At 44.6% G+C, this 20,152-nt stretch overlaps 1 protein-coding gene across 2 annotated transcripts in view; it reads right to left on the bottom strand.

Annotated features, from left to right (window-relative positions):
- ABLIM2 (actin binding LIM protein family member 2) overlaps positions 1-20,152 on the bottom strand; it is a 954,368-nt gene that overhangs the window by 231,504 nt on the left and 702,712 nt on the right. For both annotated transcript variants that reach the window (XM_086964134.1, XM_086964133.1), the window contains exon 10: positions 10,494-10,640. In XM_086964134.1, coding sequence (XP_086820260.1) covers positions 10,494-10,640 — 147 coding nt within the window. The remainder of the gene's footprint in view (positions 1-10,493; positions 10,641-20,152) is intronic.

The raw sequence follows: 20,152 nt of genomic DNA on the forward strand, positions 1-20,152 counted from the left end.
TTTCTGGCGTATAAGACGAATTTTTAACCCTTGAAAGTCTTTTCAAAAGTTGGGGGTCGTCTTATACGCCGGGGTCATTTTATAAGCAAGCGAATATAGCCCAAACCCTATATTTTAAAAGGAAAAGTAGGGGGTCATCTTATACGCCCAGTCGTCTTATACGCCAGAAAATACGGTAATTATCCACTCGATGGTCTTTCATGCGATCAATGTAAAAGCTTAAAGTCTTTGAGGGTCCAGTCAACGGAGCCTCTGCTCCTCGTTGAGGGGTGAGGTGTAGCAAAGAACATGGGAGTGTGATGGATTGTCCAACGGGAAAAGGAGTTACGACCTTTGGTAAAAAGGCTGCCCCAGTCCTCAACACCAGTTTGTTCCGAAAAAGGTAGTGTAGGGTGGCTGCAATGAGAGAGCCTGGAGCTCACTCACATAATTAGCTTTAGTGATTGCACTGAGAAAGACAGTCTTGAGAGTCTAAAGGCACAACGAGCAGCTGTAAATTGGCTTGTAGGAGGCGCACATGAGGAATGTCAGCACCAAATTAAGAATCCACTGTGACATCATAAACAGTTTGGGAGGAAACATGTTTGTCAAACATTTAAAGAACCTTGTCACAACAAGTGATTTAAACAAGAATAGTTGGTCTAATAAACACTGAAAGGCAGAGAGGGCTGATAAACGACCCTCAGTAGTGCCCACTGCAAGGCCTTTCTGGGCCAAAGATAAAACAAAGAATAAAACATCTGGCATTTTGGCTTGCAAGGGGTTTGCTTGCCGGACTCCAAACCAGCCCACAAACTTGTACAAGCATTGTGATAGTGGCATCCACAACCTCAGATGTTAGACAAATGCATGCAAAGTGGTTTGATTGCTCAAGTTTGGGTGCAGAACCCTGCCCTGCTGCTACAACAGAAGATAATCCCAAAGCAGTAACCTGATCAGAAAACAGATGCTCAGGCCCAGATGTTCTGGGTACCACCTCTCCTAACACTAGTCAGAGTCAATAAGATTACTTGGGGTCAGTCATTCCTGATCTTCTTCAGAACTCTGGTCATTAGAGGCAGAAGTGGAAAGTTGTACAGGAGTCCCTTGCTCCACTCTAGCCTGAATATGTCTCCTACAGAGAGCATTCTTGGGAACTCCAATGAGCAGAAATTTGGACACTGCATGTTCTCGATGGTGGCAAAAAATCTAGCCAGAGTTTGTCCGATGGGCAGAAGATTCCTGGTATCCCCTTGGGGTGCAGTCACAACAGGTGATCCACAAGGCATTATTGGGGGAGCTTGTCTGCCCTGGCATTTGATGTTTCTGCTTTGTGATCCGCGATCTGGGAGATAACCTGATGCTCCAGCCAATTCCAGAGGTACAGAATACCCCTGGCAAAGGACCCCACTTTACCCTCTGATATCCACCTTTCCCAGATTACCTCCCCAACCCAGCAGTGGTGCATCCATTACCATTGTCAGCTCTGGGTAGGAAAGGGAGAGGGTTCTGACATTATTCGGTTTGCAGTGAAGCCACCACAACTGCAGATCATGTACAGTCTCCTCCGAAACCTGAATGACAACTGACAAGTTTCCTTGGTGCTAGGCCCTATGAGACATCAGATCCTACCGCAGTGCCTGCATATGTCACCTGGAAAAGTGGATACGGAGAATGCATGAGGCCATCAGGCCAAGAAGCTTCATAGCTGCTCTACTCCAGATCCAGGACAGAGGCTGAAAAGTTGAGATCATAGCCTGAATGTCCTGGACTCATTGCGGATGAGGAAATCCCCAGCACCATGTCTAATATAGCTCCTATAATAGAAAGTCTTTGCAAAGAATTCAGGTGTGACTTTTGCTCATTCATCGAGAAACCCAAATATGTCAAGAGGCTCACTGTCGTAGGGAGGTGGTCTAAGACTGACTGTGGTAAGCACACCATCAACAGTTAAATGTTGAGGTAGGGGAAACTAGTGTCCCCAGCCTCTGAAGATGTGTGGAGACTACAACCATAACTTTCATGAACTTCCTATGAGCTTTTCAAGCTAAACTGGGAGAATGGCAAACTGAAAATGCTCCTGGCCAACGTTGAACCACAGGTAACGTCTGTGGAACTGTAGGTCAGAAATATGAAAGTATGCATCCTGCAGGTCCAAGGCTACCATCCAGTAGTCTGGACCCAGGGCAGAAAAAACTTGGGCCAGTGTGAGCATTCTAAATGTGTCCTTCTACACAAAGGCATTCAGAGGATGAAGATCTAAATTAGGATAATGGCTTTCATTCTTCTACGGCATGAGGATATATCAGGAGTAACAGATTGTCCCTATTTCTGAGGCCGGCACCCTCTTGATTGTACCTCTAGACAATAGAGCTCATATATCTTGTAACAAGATGGACAGGAACACCCCTGAGAGCCACTGTGATGTGGGCAGAAGCTATGGTGGGTAGGAAAGTAATGGAAGGGCATAGCCCTGTTGGATGATATGGCAGACTTATATGTCAAATGTGATGGACTGCAACCCTATGAGAAAATGTCGGATCCTTCCTCCCTCAGGGTGGTTTTGGGGTGCAGAGGGCAAACTAAAGTGGCTTGGAGGCTGATGCCACAGAAAAAGGATACAGAAAAGGGGGTGGTGATGAACAGAGTGTCTGAATTAAGCAGACCACTCTTACCCAGTCAAGAGATCAGGGCTGAATCCATCACCGTTATTTAGCTCACTGCATCATCCCAGTTCAGAACCTGGCTATATGCAAATTAGTCTGACCCAGTGCCTCATGGGAACAGGGCAGACCAAACTACCAAGCCAATTCTTCACCGGAAAGGAGACAAGCTTCTGGGGAACGGTTCCTGGCATTTCAGCCGTCGTCGGCCCGGCTTGCTTGAATCCTGGTGGTGCAGTGAGCAAGGGACTCATGTCTGAGTATACCCTGCCACACCTGTAGTGGCCAAAAACGATACAGAAAAGGGGGTGGTGATGAACAGAGTGTCTGAATTAAGCAGACCACTCTTACCCAGTCAAGAGATCAGGGCTGAATCCATCACCGTTATTTAGCTCACAGCATCACCCCAGTTCAGAACCTGGCTATATGCAAATTAGTCTGACCCAGTGCCTCATGGGAACAGGGCAGACCAAACTACCAAGCCAATTCTTCACCGGAAAGGAGACAAGCTTCCGGGGACCGGTTTCTGGCGTTTCAGCCGCCGTCGGCCCGGCTTGCTTGAATGCTGGTGGTGCAGTGAGCAAGGGACTCATGTCTGAGTATACCCTGCCACACCTGTAGTGGCCAAAAACGATACAGAAAAGGGGGTGGTGATGAACAGAGTGTCTGAATTAAGCAGACCACTCTTACCCAGTCAAGAGATCAGGGCTGAATCCATCACCGTTATTTAGCTCACTGCATCACCCCAGTTCAGAACCTGGCTATATGCAAATTAGTCTGACCCAGTGCCTCATGGGAACAGGGCAGACCAAACTACCAAGCCAATTCTTCACCGGAAAGGAGACAAGCTTCCGGGGACCGGTTTCTGGCATTTCAGCCGTCGTCGGCCCGGCTTGCTTGAATCCTGGTGGTGCAGTGAGCAAGGAACTCATGTCTGAGTATACCCTGCCACACCTGTAGTGGCCAAAAACGATACAGAAAAGGGGGTGGTGATTAACAGAGTGTCTGAATTAAGCAGACCACTCTTACCATGTCAAGAGATCAGGGCTGAATCCATCACCGTTATTTAGCTCACTGCATCACCCCAGTTCAGAACCTGGCTATATGCAAATTAGTCTGACCCAGTGCCTCATGGGAACAGGGCAGACCAAACTAACAAGCCAATTATTCACCGGAAAGGAGACAAGCTTCCGGGGACCGGTTTCTGGCATTTCAGCCGTCGTCGGCCCGGCTTGCTTGAATCCTGGTGGTGCAGTGAGCAAGGGACTCATGTCTGAGTATACCCTGCCACACCTGTAGTGGCCAAAAACGATACAGAAAAAGGAGCATGGGAAGGTCAGTGCCCCTGGTGACCTCCACATTATCTGCCTGATCCAACCCCGGTCACAGAAGGGCTAATGTGACTGCAACAGGGATATTGGGGCTGGCATTGCCTATTTGGCCAAACCACTGGAGTAGCCTTGGAATTACTGAAACAGTTGAGGAAACTGTCTTTCAGGGGCCCTAAGGACCAAAGAGTGTGCTGTGGTCTTGCTTTCCCTGAAGTGCTTCAGAGTGATATCACCTTATTCACAGGATCCATCAAAAAGCATTAACACAAGGGATACCTGTAGATCTTCAGAAAGCATGTGGCTCTCATCTGCACGTGCCAATGAAGCACCACAGGAGTACCGACTGCTCGCCTCAACCAATGGGTAGTGTCCAGGCGCACGTGAAGGATCTGTTTGGCTGTATTCTGGCCATTTTAAATAGCTTAAGTTAAGGAGGCTTGAGCTCTTCTGGGATGGCAGGTAAGGTATTGCTGGCCATGTTCCAGAGGGCGTGCATATAACAGCCTATTAGGCAAATGGCATTGGCTGACCTTAAGGCCATGCTGGCTGAAGAGAACATTTATTTCCCCAACACCTCACTACCTGCCAGCGGGAGTCATTATGATTGAATTAGTATTCACCTTCCTCGTGGAGGCTCCAACGACTAAACTCTCAAGACTAAGATGCTGTGAAAGAAAATAAGCGGTACAAAAGGGGTTGGTGATGGACGGAGCTTCTGAATCAATCAGGCACTCACACCCAGTCAAGAGATCTGGGTTTAATCCATCACCGTTCTTTAGCCCACTCTGCCACCCCAGTTCAGACATGGCTATATGCAAATCAGTCTGACCCTGTGCCTCATGGGAACAGTGCAGCCCGAACTGCCAAGCCATGTCTTCCCTGGACCGGAAACAAGCTTCCGAGGACCGGTTTCTGGCATTCCAGCCTGCTTCAGCCCGGCTTGCTTGAATCCAGTGGCAAAGTGAGCAAGGGACTCACGTCTGAGTATACCCTGCCACACTTATGGCGGCCAAAAGCGGTACAAAAGAGGTTGGTGATGGACGGCTGAAGAGAACATTTATTTTCCCAACACCTCACTACCTGCCAGCGGGAGTCATTATGATTGAATTAGCATTCACCTTCCTCGTGGACGCTCCAACGACTAAACTCTCAAGACTAAGATGCTGTGAAAGAAAATAAGGGTTCTCAGGCAATTGTCTGAGACATCTGGCTACTTGCCTGTTCATTGGTGGGCAAGAGCAAGGTTTAGACCAAGTGCACAGGGCTTTGCTTAAAGGTAGAAGGGTCTCAAGATGAAGAACTTTGGTAAGCACCTTTGTCCTAACCTCACCAAAAAGAAGTTGCAGAATCAGGACCTCAGCAGCATATCCAATGACTACTGCAAAGGAATCACTTTATTCTGTTGATACCTCAAGGGTGGGGGATTCAACTCTGTATCAGGGGAAGTATAAAACCCTCTGGCCTCATGCAGATCCATATATAAACGGTCATCATGATTATGAAGGGGTAATTTATCCCTATCATCTCCATTGTCATCTCCAAGTGGTGGTAAACTCTAGTCAGGATCAGAACTGAAAAGCTGGTGAAGTAACTGAGTGTGGTTCTGTGGAAGACCGAGTGTTTCGTCTGGACTGATTGAGAACCGGGTGCACTGTGACGGGGTCACAGCATGACCTCGGATGGGGTCAAGACGGATTCAGATACAGCACATCCCCGTCTGGCACAGTCGGGACTGAGGTCAATAAAGAAGAAACCAGTGAAGGTCTTGAAGCCGCAGTGTAAGTCAGCACTATAGTTGATGCAGAACCCACAGTGGTATTCAGTGGCTCAGAAGGCACAGAGAACAGATCCTCATGTGATGACCAATCTAGAGGCTCCTGTGGATCCCTGGGGCCTGAAGCCATGCCTGAGGCATCTGGAACAGTGTGAAAAATACATACCATGGCCTCTTTAATGGTTTTCACCTGCTGTGGTGTTGCTGAGGGCCTGGGGAACTCAGGCGCATTAGAATCAACTTTGGGATTGGCTCCTCAACCGGAGACGTGAAGCAAGATTGAGTGGCAACTTTATGCCCTTGCGACTTCTCTTTAGATAGTGTGTCGGGATGGAGTTCAGTCCTGCTTCCCTTACTTGAGCTTTCGCTTCAACTTGGACTTATCGGAAAACCTTGACCATGAAGAGGACCTGTTGCGGGATCGTCCTTGAGAGCAGGAACGGGTCTGCGCCCTGAACTTTGAGTTGGAATGGGATTTGTGTGGCTTCCTAGTGATGTACGGTGATGTAACACTTCACTTCACAGTCTCAGATCGACTTTGGGTCACTCATCTTCATGTGGGTCTATCACCGACATCTGTTTACATCAATCAGAGAATAGTTTGACCCTTTGGTTTTAAGTGGGGACATCGTTCCCTTGTACACTGAAATTCAGTTTAAAAAGCTTGGAAAACCAACGAAAAAAAGAAGCAGAGTTCCCAATCCATGCTGGAAGGTGCAGAAAGAAATGAACTGACATCGGTGCACAGGGTGACCCTAACTTGGAACTTCACTTCATCATTTCCGGAGCACAACGAAATCAATGTGGAGCCGCATGGCACCATCTGGCAGTGCACAGGAGAAGGCTATGAAAACCTCTTGATCCAGTCTGGTCCCTGGGGAATATACTAAAGACGAGGAATCTGAGGTTAGAAGCATCCATTAGAATGTGTAACATACACAATTTACGATCTCCAGTTGCAAGCAATATGCTTTGTTCGGATTGACAACTGACATCCAGGGGTTGGTGAGAAGTGGGGGGCACTCAAACATAAGTAGAGGAAACAAAGGTAGATAGCTGGTGCAGAGCACTGGCCAATTCAATGTTTAGAGCAAAAGAAAGGTATCAATTGTTATGTGTACCTTTACATAAGAAATAATTGACAAGTCTTTGAGAGATTTTTGCCAAAGCAACTATTTGCACAGGTATTTGCAAGGTATTTGGCCTGAAATTGGAATCTGTTATTATTAGAATACTTTGGAAACTAAGGAAAAGAATGGATTACTTTGGGAACAAACTTACCATTACGTTTCCTTACTAGGTTACTAAATATCGAATTACAATAAGCTTAGAAATACCCATTTGTTCTAGAAGCAAGTCCACCAATGAAGGAAGTCCACTCGCTTCTAAAAGAGACTGCGAGCAATCAACCTGGGAAAAGATCAGCCGCAGTGACAAGATTTTACAACGCCTACACTACAGGATGACAAGCACTCTAGATCATAGGACGTACATTTCAGTGGGCCAAAGCATACCCTCTCGCATTGCACTAGGACGTGTCCAGAAGGGCAGCCACCACCACAGCACTTCTAACACTATAAAGGCTCGCTATCAGATCAGGACCAGAATTCCTGGAAATATTACACAGCTGTCCATCACATCCTGGAACATCGCAGGGCTAAAAAGATTGCTTGGATTTCATTCAGTAAGTAACTTCCTTCGAGAAAATGACATCCTGTGCCTGCCAGAGACATGGACCACTGAACCTTTAATTCTTCCAGGCTGTTACGAATTCCACACTGCAGCCATAAAATGCAACAGCATGGGGAGAACATCTGGTTGGCTCTCAATCTTTTTTAATCAAACCCTCAAAATAGAGACAACTTTAATAACAACGAACACCTCGGATCTGCAAGCGGTACTCATCAGCGGACTAAAAAGTAACAACAACACAATTCACCTCTTGTTAATAAATTGCTATGTCAACCCCGCCTCCCAGCAAAAAAAAACAAGTATTAAAAATAATGACAACATAAATGAACCAGCTTATAAACAAATATACCTCACACTTTCTAATAATCGCCAGGGACCTGAACACCCGGGTGTTGGGGCACTAAAAAGCTGCGGATCCTCTCTGGTGTCCTCTCCCTACCTTCAGGGATAAGTCCACCATAGACTACATCTTTATTTCAGATCACGTGGTAACATACTTCAACGACTTCGAAGTGGGAAATAGGGACGAGAGTGATCACAGAACTCTGAGGGTAACTCTTCAGTTAAACGATTAATCCGCAAAACAACTGGAAACATTGGGGGATTTTAACGGGAAAAGAACATCACAAAGTTCTGAGCAGAATAAAATGGTCCACAAAACTTGGTCCACAACATCTGGGGTGGATCACATATAAAGAGTCGATCTTCAAAGTCACAAGTACTGTACCCCTCCTAGAGCGCTGGAAGGCACTTTTAGTCGAATTAAAAACCATTCTTGGTGGACAAGCTGGAACCCCCAAGCGAAGGATCTCTATTCCCTACGTGCACCATCACAAATCATACCAAGGGCCTTAACTCAAACTAAGCGCAGTCTCTTAAGGCCCTTGAAGGTAAAAAGAAAAGGAGCCACAGATTCCCAAAATCGTCAATGACAGCGCTTCTTACCCAACACAGATAGAAAGTATGGGAAATACGATCAAAGAAAATCGAGGCAGAGTCACCCAATATATTAACCCTTCTCAAAGAAAAGGGACACATCCAACTTAGGAAAAACATCAAGCAACATAACCAGACCGGTCAGTCCAAGGCAAATGGCGTAGCAGTTCCTGAATGGAATAAGTACGCAAAACAGTTGTACTCTACACATCAGAACATGACTTACACTCAACCACAACAAACCCCCTCAGCAATACACAAAGTTGTGAAAACACCTGACATCAATAAGGCGGCGATAGCCAATCTGATTAAAAAACATAAAGTCAGATGGCACCCCAGGCCGGTATACACCCGTTACAACGCATCTTTTACTCCGCACTACCATTACAACGCGACTTTTACAACGCATACCATTACAACGCATTGCGCTGGGGGGCGCTCTAGGATAGGGAATAAGTATAATTTACTATCCAACACCTTCCCTAGGGTCCACGGGGACTGGAGTTAGAATAGTAAATTATACTTACCACTATCCAGCACCTCAAAGCGCTATGCGTTGTAATGGTATGCGTTGTAATGGTCGCGTTGTAATGGTAGGTAGTTGTAACGGTATGCGTTGTAACATGGTACATCCCCCAGGCCTCAATGGAGTACCCGCATCAGTGTTTAAAGCCGCACACAGATTCTGGGCAGAACAGCTAACACCACTTTATAAGTACGCATTTACCACTTCCACTGTCCCATCATCGTGGAAAGGCTCAATACTTTTTCCCATTCACAAAAAAGGGGATTGCACGAAACCTGAAAATGACTGGCTCATCGCTCTTTTAGATATAGAAGCAAAAGCATATGCCAGAATACTGTTGAAAGAACTAGAAACCTGGGCAAAAGATCATAATATCATTCCTTTCTTCCAATCTGGCTTCAGTTCCCAAAGCTCCACCACATATAGTATCTTGGATCTGGGGAGCTTGTCACTCCGTGCGACTCAGCCATCACAATTACCCTTGTTTTGCTCCTTTGTGGACTACAGTGCTGCCTTTGACCGGGTTGACCTTGGAAAGCTGAGGGAAAAACTGGACTCCTGGAGAATTCCCCAACAGCTGCTAAAGGCTATAATTGCCCATCATGAGGGGACCTGGGTCCGTATTAAAATCAGCCAAATGACTGTAACAGCTAAGGTTCAAACCAAAAACAGCCTTAAACAAGGCACTGACACAGAAAAACTGACACACAAAAAGTAACCGGCTGGTCGTCAAGCAAGAGAGACTTTGATAAAACTCCTCTCCAAGTTTTATGCACTTGCACTTTATTGTAAGTGCAAGTGCATAACATTTTAATTCCCTCTAGGTTTAGTAATCTGTGTGTTTAAAAAATCTTATCTATAGTACACTGAAATGTTAGTATATTGTAACGATTTTAAGTAATTGAACAATAAAGCTTATAACATCATTGTAATAATCTTTGCATTACCATGGGTGAAATTAAAAGGTGTCACTGGCTTCATAGGACCATGCTAGGCCTAAATTGTGGACAGATGAACTTCGTGTAATCTGTGCTACAATGTGATTCATTATTGAAGTATGTTATCTGTCTTTGATTGCTCTTTGTGAACTAGAGACTGTGGGACTGATTCTCAAACTGCACTTTTGTAGTACTACAGAGCAAATGAAAAAAATTGTAATTCACAACCTTCATGTGGAGAGTCCCCACACAGTAACTATAGGTTTTACTATTAAATGTGGGAGGGACAAAGAAGAGTGGGTTTAAAAAGGGGATGGAATTAGGGGAGAGTCAGAGGGGTTCAGAGAAGGTTGGGGTGGGGTTTAAGGATGGACGTCACCTATTCACACAAGAGTAAACCAATTGCATTACTCTGAGGTTGAGGACATGCAAGTTACACTTTTGTTGTGCGTTTATACTCGGAGCCTGTGAATACCTAAAGTAGTAAATTTACTACAAAGTGTAACTTGCTAAAATGTTTAATTGAAATCATAAGTGTGTAGGTTACCTTTGTGAATCAGGCCCTGAGTTTGTTGTATTTATCGCTGTACATCAAATATTAAATGAACCCGGGACATATTCAAAGAGCCGCTCACACATTTCCAGTCACCATACCTCTCCATAACTGTGTCTGTCATCCGAGGAGTAACATATGTAAGGAGAATAGGATATCATATCCGGACGGTCGATGTTATAGATGGCCTTATTTTTGGGCAGAGCAGCCAAATCCTTGTAGTCAATAATTTGATCTCCAAGCTTTGCCTAAGTAAGAGAAAAAAGAAAACATTGAAAGACTCTGCCTTCTGCCACTTTAATCTGTCTTGAGACATGGAAAATATTAAACAAGCATTTGCAATGCAATAGGTCTCGCAATTGTCAGATTTTGAGCTATTGGCATTGTAAATGGCACTGCCTTTTATTTATGTGTTTTAAAAACAAATAATAAAAGGCATTGTTATTTACAATACCAATAGGTCAAAGTTTCTAAAATGCAATACCTATAACTATAATACATAATATTAAACCATTAGAGTTCCTTGTATAGGTACACCCACATGCTTGCAGCTACAAAACACTGCAAATAAGGCAGCACGCTATCTAAAATAAATTGTAAAAAATGTAACATTTCAAAAACTGACCTCCAGTCTGCGCACAACATGCAACATTACACCTAGCCATAAAAGGGTTTTTTTGTGGAGCGTTGGAACATTATGATCATGTTGCATTCTGTGCACTTTGATAAAGCGCTGTGCACGGGTAGATGACACTGTCAATTTTACAATGGCATTGTAACAAATACTATACAGGTAACACCACAAGATGCTGTGGGCTGTTACTGAGTGATGCTACACATCAGTGTTTAACCCTATCTGCCGTGATAGGGCCGTCACCTTGTGGCTTCCTATTGGGAGACTGGAGTAAGATTGTAGAGTTCCAGAAAGTAATTACTGTAGTTTAGGTGGAAAACCTTTGTGTAAAATTAAAAGTCTGGCAGCTGGTGGAAGCCAGTTTAGGCAGCCTGCTGCGCTGTGCCCCACCTGCAGGGGGTTTCGCGGCAGTGACAGGGACACACCTTCAGTTTTGAGGTGTCGTGCAGAAAAAAAAACCAATTGCACGGCCTCCCTTACAAACTTGCAGTTCCGCCTATTGACGGACAACTCCCAGAATATCTACAGCCGTTCGAAATTGTAAAGCTACCCGGCAGCGCTAATATTATTGATGAATTACATCCTTTAAATGATCAACAACAGAAGACGAACCTGATCCGAGGTTCATTCACAGATGATCCATGATTTGTGTACCTGCTCCTACGCAGTACGTTTAACGGGTACTCGTTTTAGCTGCGCGTCGTCAGGCATGTTAATAAAATCTGCTTTAAAATTCTAAATGGTCCCAAGTGCCCCAACGATGCATCCCCAAGACCACACCTACTTTACTCCTCAGCACTGCTGTCTAGGAAGACTCAATGAGTTCTTTATGTGTATGTTGCAACTAATAGTAGCAGACACAGTTGTTTCCAGTGACTAAACCTCAGGGTGTATGATTCTTATACACCGTTAATCAGAGTCATTCTGTATCCTTCTACGAAATGTCAAAGAGCAGAGCCTCTGCCAGATTATGCCCAAGGAGGAAGTCCTGCTGCTCTAGAGGAAAGAGAGTTCACCCCTCTTTGTACAGTGTGTTCTTCGTTCTATATCTCCTCCCTGTTTTCTGTAAATGCACCTTAACATTCCCAATTTGGCCACAAGAATTTGTAATGCAATAGGTCTCGCGTTTACGCAAGTTTAAGCTATTAGCATTGTAAATGACAATGCCTTTTATTTATGTTTTAAAAACAAACAAATAAATAAAAGGCCTTGTCAATTACAATGGCAATAGCTCAAAACCGCGTAAATGTGCGACCTATTGCATAAAGCCCCACATTAAAATGTATATGTGCCCCCCATGAACATGGATGTGACAAAGAAAAAAAATGCAACCTGCAATGTTTTGCCGACCTCGGAGGGGCACGGAGCATGTGTGGCATTTATATTACAGGGCGACCTGGCTGCCTCAAGTGAGACCAGTAAACAGCAGTGCCGATGCGGGCGCCTTGGCTTGCGGGAGTGGGGCGGCGGGGTTGGGGTGGCCAGAGGAATGCTCCCTAGAGGTGGAAATAACAAATAGTCCACAATGGAAGAATTAACCAGCTACAGCATAAGGGGACTGTAGTTGGCCGGTGCTCCTGGGTCCAAAACGGAAGTGATAAATCAGCAGTGACAACGAATGAGGAGTAACCAAAGAAGACCTACGCAGGAATCAAGCACAGGCGGAATTTACCCTCGGTATAGTGCTTGCAAGAAGTCTTGCAGACAGCGCATGCGCTGTCAAGGCTCGACCTAAAAAATGATGGCTTACATTCAGGGTGATCCACTATTTGGTGTGTAACTACAGCACCCAGTAAATATCAACACTGCAGTCTGTGTCATTTAGCGGGGGAAGTAGTCCCACAATTGCACGTTTCTGCTGAAGATGAGCTCAGAATATGGTATCAGGCTTTTGCTCCTAATTACAGCAGATTTTCCATCTTTCTGACTAATTTTTCTCCATTCTCATTTTGCCAGGGTTTTTCTGTCGAATTCTGAATGGAAATACCTTTAGATGTGTGGTAGATTCCAAGTCCAATTTGCACTTGATTCCAAATTAGAAGGCCACTCTAAATAAGGGATGTTCTAACATCATTTTGTGTACGCATGCACTTTGATTAACAAAACAAGAGTGTTTGAGGACACAAAATAGGTTTTTGTTATGTTTGAAACCAGTTTTAGAAGTTAGCAAACCCAGTCAGTAAAGTCGGTAAACTAATTTTAAAAATGGGTTTCCGCACGGTTACAGATTCACAATTTGCTAGAGGAGTGTTGTAGGCGTCTCTTCCAAACTAATTGGTACATTATGTACCAAAGGTTTGTAACTGGAATTTAGTTTGCAAAAAATTGAAAGGTTAGCATATATTCACAAATTAAGGTGTTAACACAGTCACAAAAGGGAAGAGGGCCCCCTTTTAAACCTTTCCTCTTTGTCAATTGTGGAAAAGTTTCAGGAGGAGTAGGTAGTGACCCAGAGGGCCACTGCCAACTCTCACAGAAATGATATTTTAAAAGTTTTTATTTTTTATTTAAAGCAGCCCTGTTTCTGTTAAGGAAATCAGGCTACTCTACATGAGTCTTCATTAAAAAGCAATTGCAGATGTGGTGGTCTGTTGAACCCTTGCAGGACATCATCCCTGTGACTGCTATCAAATGGAGTTAGCCACACAACATACCATATGAATATTAATGAGGTAGATCGGACAGTGACTCACTCCAATTCAGTATTTTGTGAATACACCTATAAGTACATAGGTTGCTTCCCAATATCCAGCACTGGTCGTAAAAAGACTGGTTGCAAATTGAGACCACTTTTTGCAACCAGGAATTGATACCTCTGGACAAGTGGTGATGCGAAGAGTGGGTTATGGGGGGTAGAGGGGGCAATTTGAGCATACCCAAAAAGATATATTCACAAGTCATATTTCAACCTCTTTCCACCCTGGAAATGAAGGGAGATATATTCTTTCCCAGGGTGGAAAAGGCAAACTACCCGTATCCCTATATTCTGGGGCTGTAGGGGAAAGAAAATGTCCAAAGAAGATTTTGAGGTAAAAAGAAGAAAAAAAAATCAAGTGCAATTTAACTTGCTTGGTAGGTTTATGACAGACTAGAAACGTATTCTTGCAGGAGAAAATGTAATTTAAAAAGCTTTGCATGATTTTACCTAGAACACTGCAACTGATCCATGTTGTCAGGTCAACTAGAAAAGTTGTATTCATTTCTGAAATGTTTAAATCTGCTCAGGGCACGCCCCTGTGTTTTTGCCGTTCTTTGTGAAAATGCCCAAATGTGCCCTTTCTTAATTCCTTCTTCTTTACACACACACACACTCGCGCATGCACGTACACACACACACGCACACACACGTTTGACATCTACATTTGTGCCCTTAACTAGGTACAAGCAGCCCTTATAGCTCTCATCTGTTAAACATATCTTTTCAGTCAACCCATGTCTATGGGAATACCTGTCAGGTACTGATGAAACACAAATTAATGAACATAAAATTCGCTTTAAGAAGCGAAGTGCTGTTTCTGCACCTTCTAGTTAAGCAATCTTAATGAGAGAAAGAAAGGAAGCAAAGAAAGAAAGAAAGGAACGAAGGAAGGAAAGAAGGAAGGAAATGAGGGAGGGATTGGAAGGGAAGAAAACAAAGAAAAAAGGAAAGAAAGAACGAAAGAAAGAAAGAAAGAAAAATAAAGAAAGAGAGAAAGAAAGAAAGAGAAAAAGAAAGAAAGAACAAAAAGAAAGATACAAACAAACAAAGGGACAAAGAAAGAAAGCAGGAAAGAAAGAAAGAAAGAATATGTCCATAGAAATACTTCAAAAATAAATCATAATACAGTGCTTCCTGTTCAGGATGAATAAAAGTGCACAGAGTATTCAAGGAGGGAAAGATGGGTAGAAAAAAGCAACCGTTACGACAGAAGGAAATTAGTTGATGGCCTATTGGATAAAGAAGGAACCCTTCTGTGGTGATTTTTTTTTATATTGAAGGACAGCCTACTCCTTTCACTTGCGTGGTATCCTGGAAGGGAAGTGTTCAAATGACAATGCCACACTACATATGCACAACTGATAATATAACCAATGTAAATACCATACAATGATAAAACCAGTCGTGAGAAGGGTAGTCACATTGACAGCAGAGTACTCAAAATCTAATAACCAATTGCCAAATAATAATTCAAAATAACACGGTACTAAGAGACACTGCTGCCTAGGTGTGCAGCAGGATATAAAGAATATGTGCGTGTGCAAAATGATGAAGTCACATTACAGATGCTTTGGCTGTAAAAAAAATGTGCCTTACAGTTCCCCACCTAAAGGGAATTAAAGCATTTTTATAATTAAATTCCAGTTGAATGAAAAGGCTGATTTTTATGACAGGAAAGACTACAGTTCTGCAAAAAGAAGAGAAATACTGTCTTTCTCAAGAGCCAGCATACTTTTTTCATCCCTTATCTTCTTCTGCCGCTGAATTTACACCCATGGGGTTTCATGAACCCCCTGAATCAGATGGCTTCATTTCTTTAAGTCCCTTTCAGCTCAGCCTGACAAAGGCGAACTCATTGACTGTCTGACAAAAATGCTTGTTCAATGATTTATCAATGTGTGCAGCAAACATACGTATATCATCCAAAGTGTGATTAAACAAATCTAAGTGTTGTCACCAATTATACAGGACATCATGGTCAGAGTCAAGGCAGATAGAAGGTAGAGCAACAGTCCCCCTCCATGATTCAGGCATCAAAACGTCAGACTTTGACATTCTTTAAGACCCCAGGATGCAAAAAAATTAGTGTATTTAGCCGCCGACATACCATCATCGTGTTGCTCTTTTTGCCCTAAGTAGATTTGTTACATGTTCCACGTGACATCTTAGTTGTAAAATGGTACGTTTGTATTCCACAGAATATCCTGCTACTGGGTAATGGTAATGTTTCATGCATATTTTTTACTTGTTCTTTCAATCTGTTTTTGACTGGTCTCCTTTTCCGCATTACATAATTTATGCAGTTTTACACTGAATGATAAATTACTTCTAATTAAAAGTGTTTTACCAGGTTTGGCTGAATTCCCATGGTGACAAATTAACAGTTTGGACAGTCTTGGTTGGTTGATTCGATTTGTATTTGCCTCTGGTCAGATTTTTCAACTCAAGGATTCGTTATGCTCCATGCTCTTTTATTTTAATTAGTTTTTTATAGATTTTTTTGACAACAGCATCATAACAACATGGCTATTGGAGTACAAATATTCTTCTGTACCAGGCATATATCTAAGTTTTTTTGCAGACTTGTATGGGTACTTAGCAAAGGGCATTTTATCATACATACTTGCTTATTGAATATTGGGGTACAGTTATTACTAGTAAGGACATCACTCTTGCGCTCGCACTTCTAGTATCAATGGCGCTGAGCGTGTTGGGTTAATCAATAACATCTAGTCCTAATCGCAGTGTATTTTGACACCTTCCTACTTCCTTTATCCCAGCTCTTGAAGGGCTACTGATCACTTCCTGAGGGGAAAGAGACAAAAAGGTGGAGGAGGAGCTTGAACAGGGCCGGGGTGATGTTGGTGGCGGTGGGCGGGGGTTATCGGGTGGGGGAGGGGTGGTGGGGGGTGAAGGGTGGAGGGTCGTGCAGTTCACCCTCTATGCTTCTTTCCATAGGAGTGTCTGGAGTGCATCCCACTCAGCAATACCTGAATGTGAACCTCTCCTCCGGTCAATTTACTCATAGTAGTGGCTCCAGCTTTGTCCAATTTCTTCAACAGGGTCAGTGGGGTTGAGCTATTGCACACCATTGCTTTAGCTTTTCCATAATACTGCGATTTGCCTTGTAGCGAGGGTCAGAGAAAAGTCTACAAATCTGCATGACATTTTATGTAGCTTAGATCTTGACATCAGTCTCAACGGGCATGTTTAGGATTCACTTATAGTTTGTGATTATATGCTTGATGTGCTTCCGGATATTTGTCCAGTAGTTCCCTAATATGTGGCAAGACCAAGACACATGTAACAGATCACGTCTCCGAAGCAGTAGAACAAGCATCTGTCTGGTGATGACAAGAATATGCAACATAGCCTACTAGGTGTGAACTATGAGCAAAACAGCGTGTTGTATTGCAGAAATTTAAATCTTGTGTTTCATGATCCTGTTTAGGTCTCGCTGCGAGAACTATAGCTGTCGGCTCAGCCGTCAACGAGTGGAGTCAAGAGCTGGCCACGGGCGCAGCACTGTCAATGGCAGACGCAGATTCAGACGCGCGCCTTCGGATTGGGTCGCGCGCGTGAGCTTGTAACGTAGACAGCTCACGTGCGCAATCCCAATCCCAAGGCGCGCATCGGAATCTGCCTCTGCCATGATGGTGCCCTGTCCGCTCTTGCTCGGCGCGCTCCACGCTGCAGGTTGTGCTCGCTGGGTCTCTCTCGTGCGCAGCTCGGGCACTATGTGCCTGCCTCGTGAACGGTGCTCCTCGCGCCCCTGACTGGGGTAAGTCTCGAGCTCTCGCGCTGCAGGTCGGGCTCGTTCACTCTTCTTGTCCTTTGCAAACGTTGTTAATCGCTAGTTTCCTCTAGTGCTTCATGCCTGTGCAGACTGCCTCGGGTATCATCCGTTCTCAAATGATGGTACCTGTAAGGCAGGTTATCCAGCAGACCATGTGCACAGCGCCTGCCCACCCTCCACCTCTACCGTCAAAACAACGCGAGGGCAGCAGACAAACACGTCAACCGTGACATTCTTCCTGTCCATGGTGAGTGCGTTTTACACCGAAGGGCGTGCGGAGGGAATCGTGGCAAGGTCGACAGATCTGTACACAGTGCCACGGAGCTCATGCACCCCCTGTGGGGCTGTGTACCCTGTGATGCAGCGGGAACGTGCATAACCACACAGGCGAACACCTACGTGGGAGAAATTGCATCAATATTGCATATACCTTCTGATATATTTATTAGCGGTGACTATTTTAGGGAGGAAGGATTTTGAAAGCAATTCTAGTGATTTTGGCAACCATAATTGGTTATAAAAATGTTTATAGTATATTGGCGTCTAAAAAACATATTAATAAAAAATGAAAAATGAACAAAAAAATTAAAATGTCAACGTTAGTGGCTAAAAGACTTGCTGTCCGCCTTTCACCAGCGGGAGTAGGAGTGCTTCTTAATACGACTTAAATGCCAGAGATATGCACAGTGTTTGGCAACACATGTGGATGTTTCAGTGAGAGGGCGCCGTCTATAAGGGAACCGCAGAGGGGCGCGTGGACAAAGCATGCTTGCGACCCTGTTAAAATGATCCCACCGTCCAATTTCGGTTGTATACAGATCGAGATGATTTAAGGCAAACATGAAAAGGGATCTAAATTTCTCACTGAGTCCAAATCGAGGACTTAAGGATGAGCAGAGGGTAGCCGTACCCTCACCTATACTCAGCACATCAGCTGAAACTGCTCTTTTACTTGTTTTGGATAGTTGATGCCTTTTGCCATTCCCCATCTGCTACTTCTTCCCATATATCCTCTGCCTGGACAACCCAGAAGTTCCTCCATCACCACCTCCATCTTTTCAATTAGTGTGCTATATATTTGTGTTACCGCCTTTTTCCTTTATTCCAATCTTATTATTATGTTGAGCATCAAAAATTGACAAGGATGTATCTGAAATTTCTGGATTAGGCTATGGAATGTGTCCAATGGTTTGTTCTTAATTAAAAAACAAGGCTGTAATGCTGATAGGGTTTCAGAGTTGCACTTTGGCCCTATTAGATAACTTGTGAAACTGTGTCAAGGACCAGAGTGCAAAACTGGGGTGAAGGTGAACGTAGAATCTGCACATAGTAACATCCCAGCCTAACAGTATCTAGCTACCTCTAGGAATCGGAATGCTTGTTTTGCGATTGCAGCAAGGCGTTGATTACATTCCCCCTATCGAGGGCAACAGCACTATACGGCAATTACACATAATTGCCATTGATATCCATTAGCAATGCACTGGATTAGGGCCACCAGATAATACAATTGTAGGCCTGGTGCACCCATGCCCCCTTTCTGGTTGGTAACTGAAACTTAGTTAACACTTATGTCTATTGTCCACCCTTTCATGTTACCCTGTGGGTGTAAGCAGGCTCCGGAGACATGCTGGCATGAACAGTTTCAACTCTAAACTTTTACAAGTGTCTCCTTATGTAGGAATTGGTCTCCGACATGTTGGCTCGTCGCTTCCCCAGTTCTGTGAGTTCCCCTCTTGTCCCATCCTTACTGGTGTGCCCTCCCCGGAACTAGGATATTGTGGTTGTCTAGAGTAGTGAACTGGCCATGCTTCTTCACACATTGGCACTTCCACACATGCCATCTATCCCCCACTTTAAATGATGACATCTCAGTGGAGACCTATTCATATTTCTTCAGTACAGGGCCGGACTGGGAACCAAAACAGGGCCTGGCAAAGTGCTTGGCACTCCCCTTTCCCCCCTCCTTCCCGGGAGGGTTGTGGGCAGCCGCGGCCGGTAGTGGGAGTACCGGCCGGGCTGTGACTTGGGGAGGGGGAGGGGCAGGGTGGGGGGTAGTAATGTATGGATTATGGACTTTAACAGGTAAGTAAACATAAAAATAAATAAAACGAATTTCGTTGCATGCACTGCATCGCATTTGGTGATGCAGTGCAAGCAACGAAATTCGTTTTATTTATTTTTATGATTACTTACCTGCTAAAGTCCGTAATCCATACATTACTTTCCCCCACCTTGCCGCTCCCCCTCCCTACGTCACCGCCCGACCGGTACTCCCACTACCGGCCGCGGCTGGTTGTGGGGACTGCCGAGCTCTTTGGCATGGCCCGTTTTTGGGCGATTTTGTTACAGGGCCGATTTTGCAGCTATGCTGCAAGAACGGCCCTCTAACAAAAACGGCCCCCAGGGGCCCCAAACCGGCTCCCCACCCGTGCGGCGCACCAGGGGATTGCCTGGTGCCCGCTACGGCCAGTCCGGGCCGGCTTCAGTAGGTCTGGCTGGCTCCTTGTGACTTCATGTCAACCAACATCTCATTGGAGGGGTTTCCTCCACCTTTAGGTGCCACATGTCATATTCGCTGACTGAGCTTGTCTTTGCTGTGGCGCTTTCATTCCCACTGTTATGATGCTGA

This window comes from Lissotriton vulgaris, chromosome 3_2 (assembly GCF_964263255.1).
Source record: "Lissotriton vulgaris chromosome 3_2, aLisVul1.2, whole genome shotgun sequence".
NCBI lineage: Eukaryota > Metazoa > Chordata > Amphibia > Caudata > Salamandridae > Lissotriton > Lissotriton vulgaris.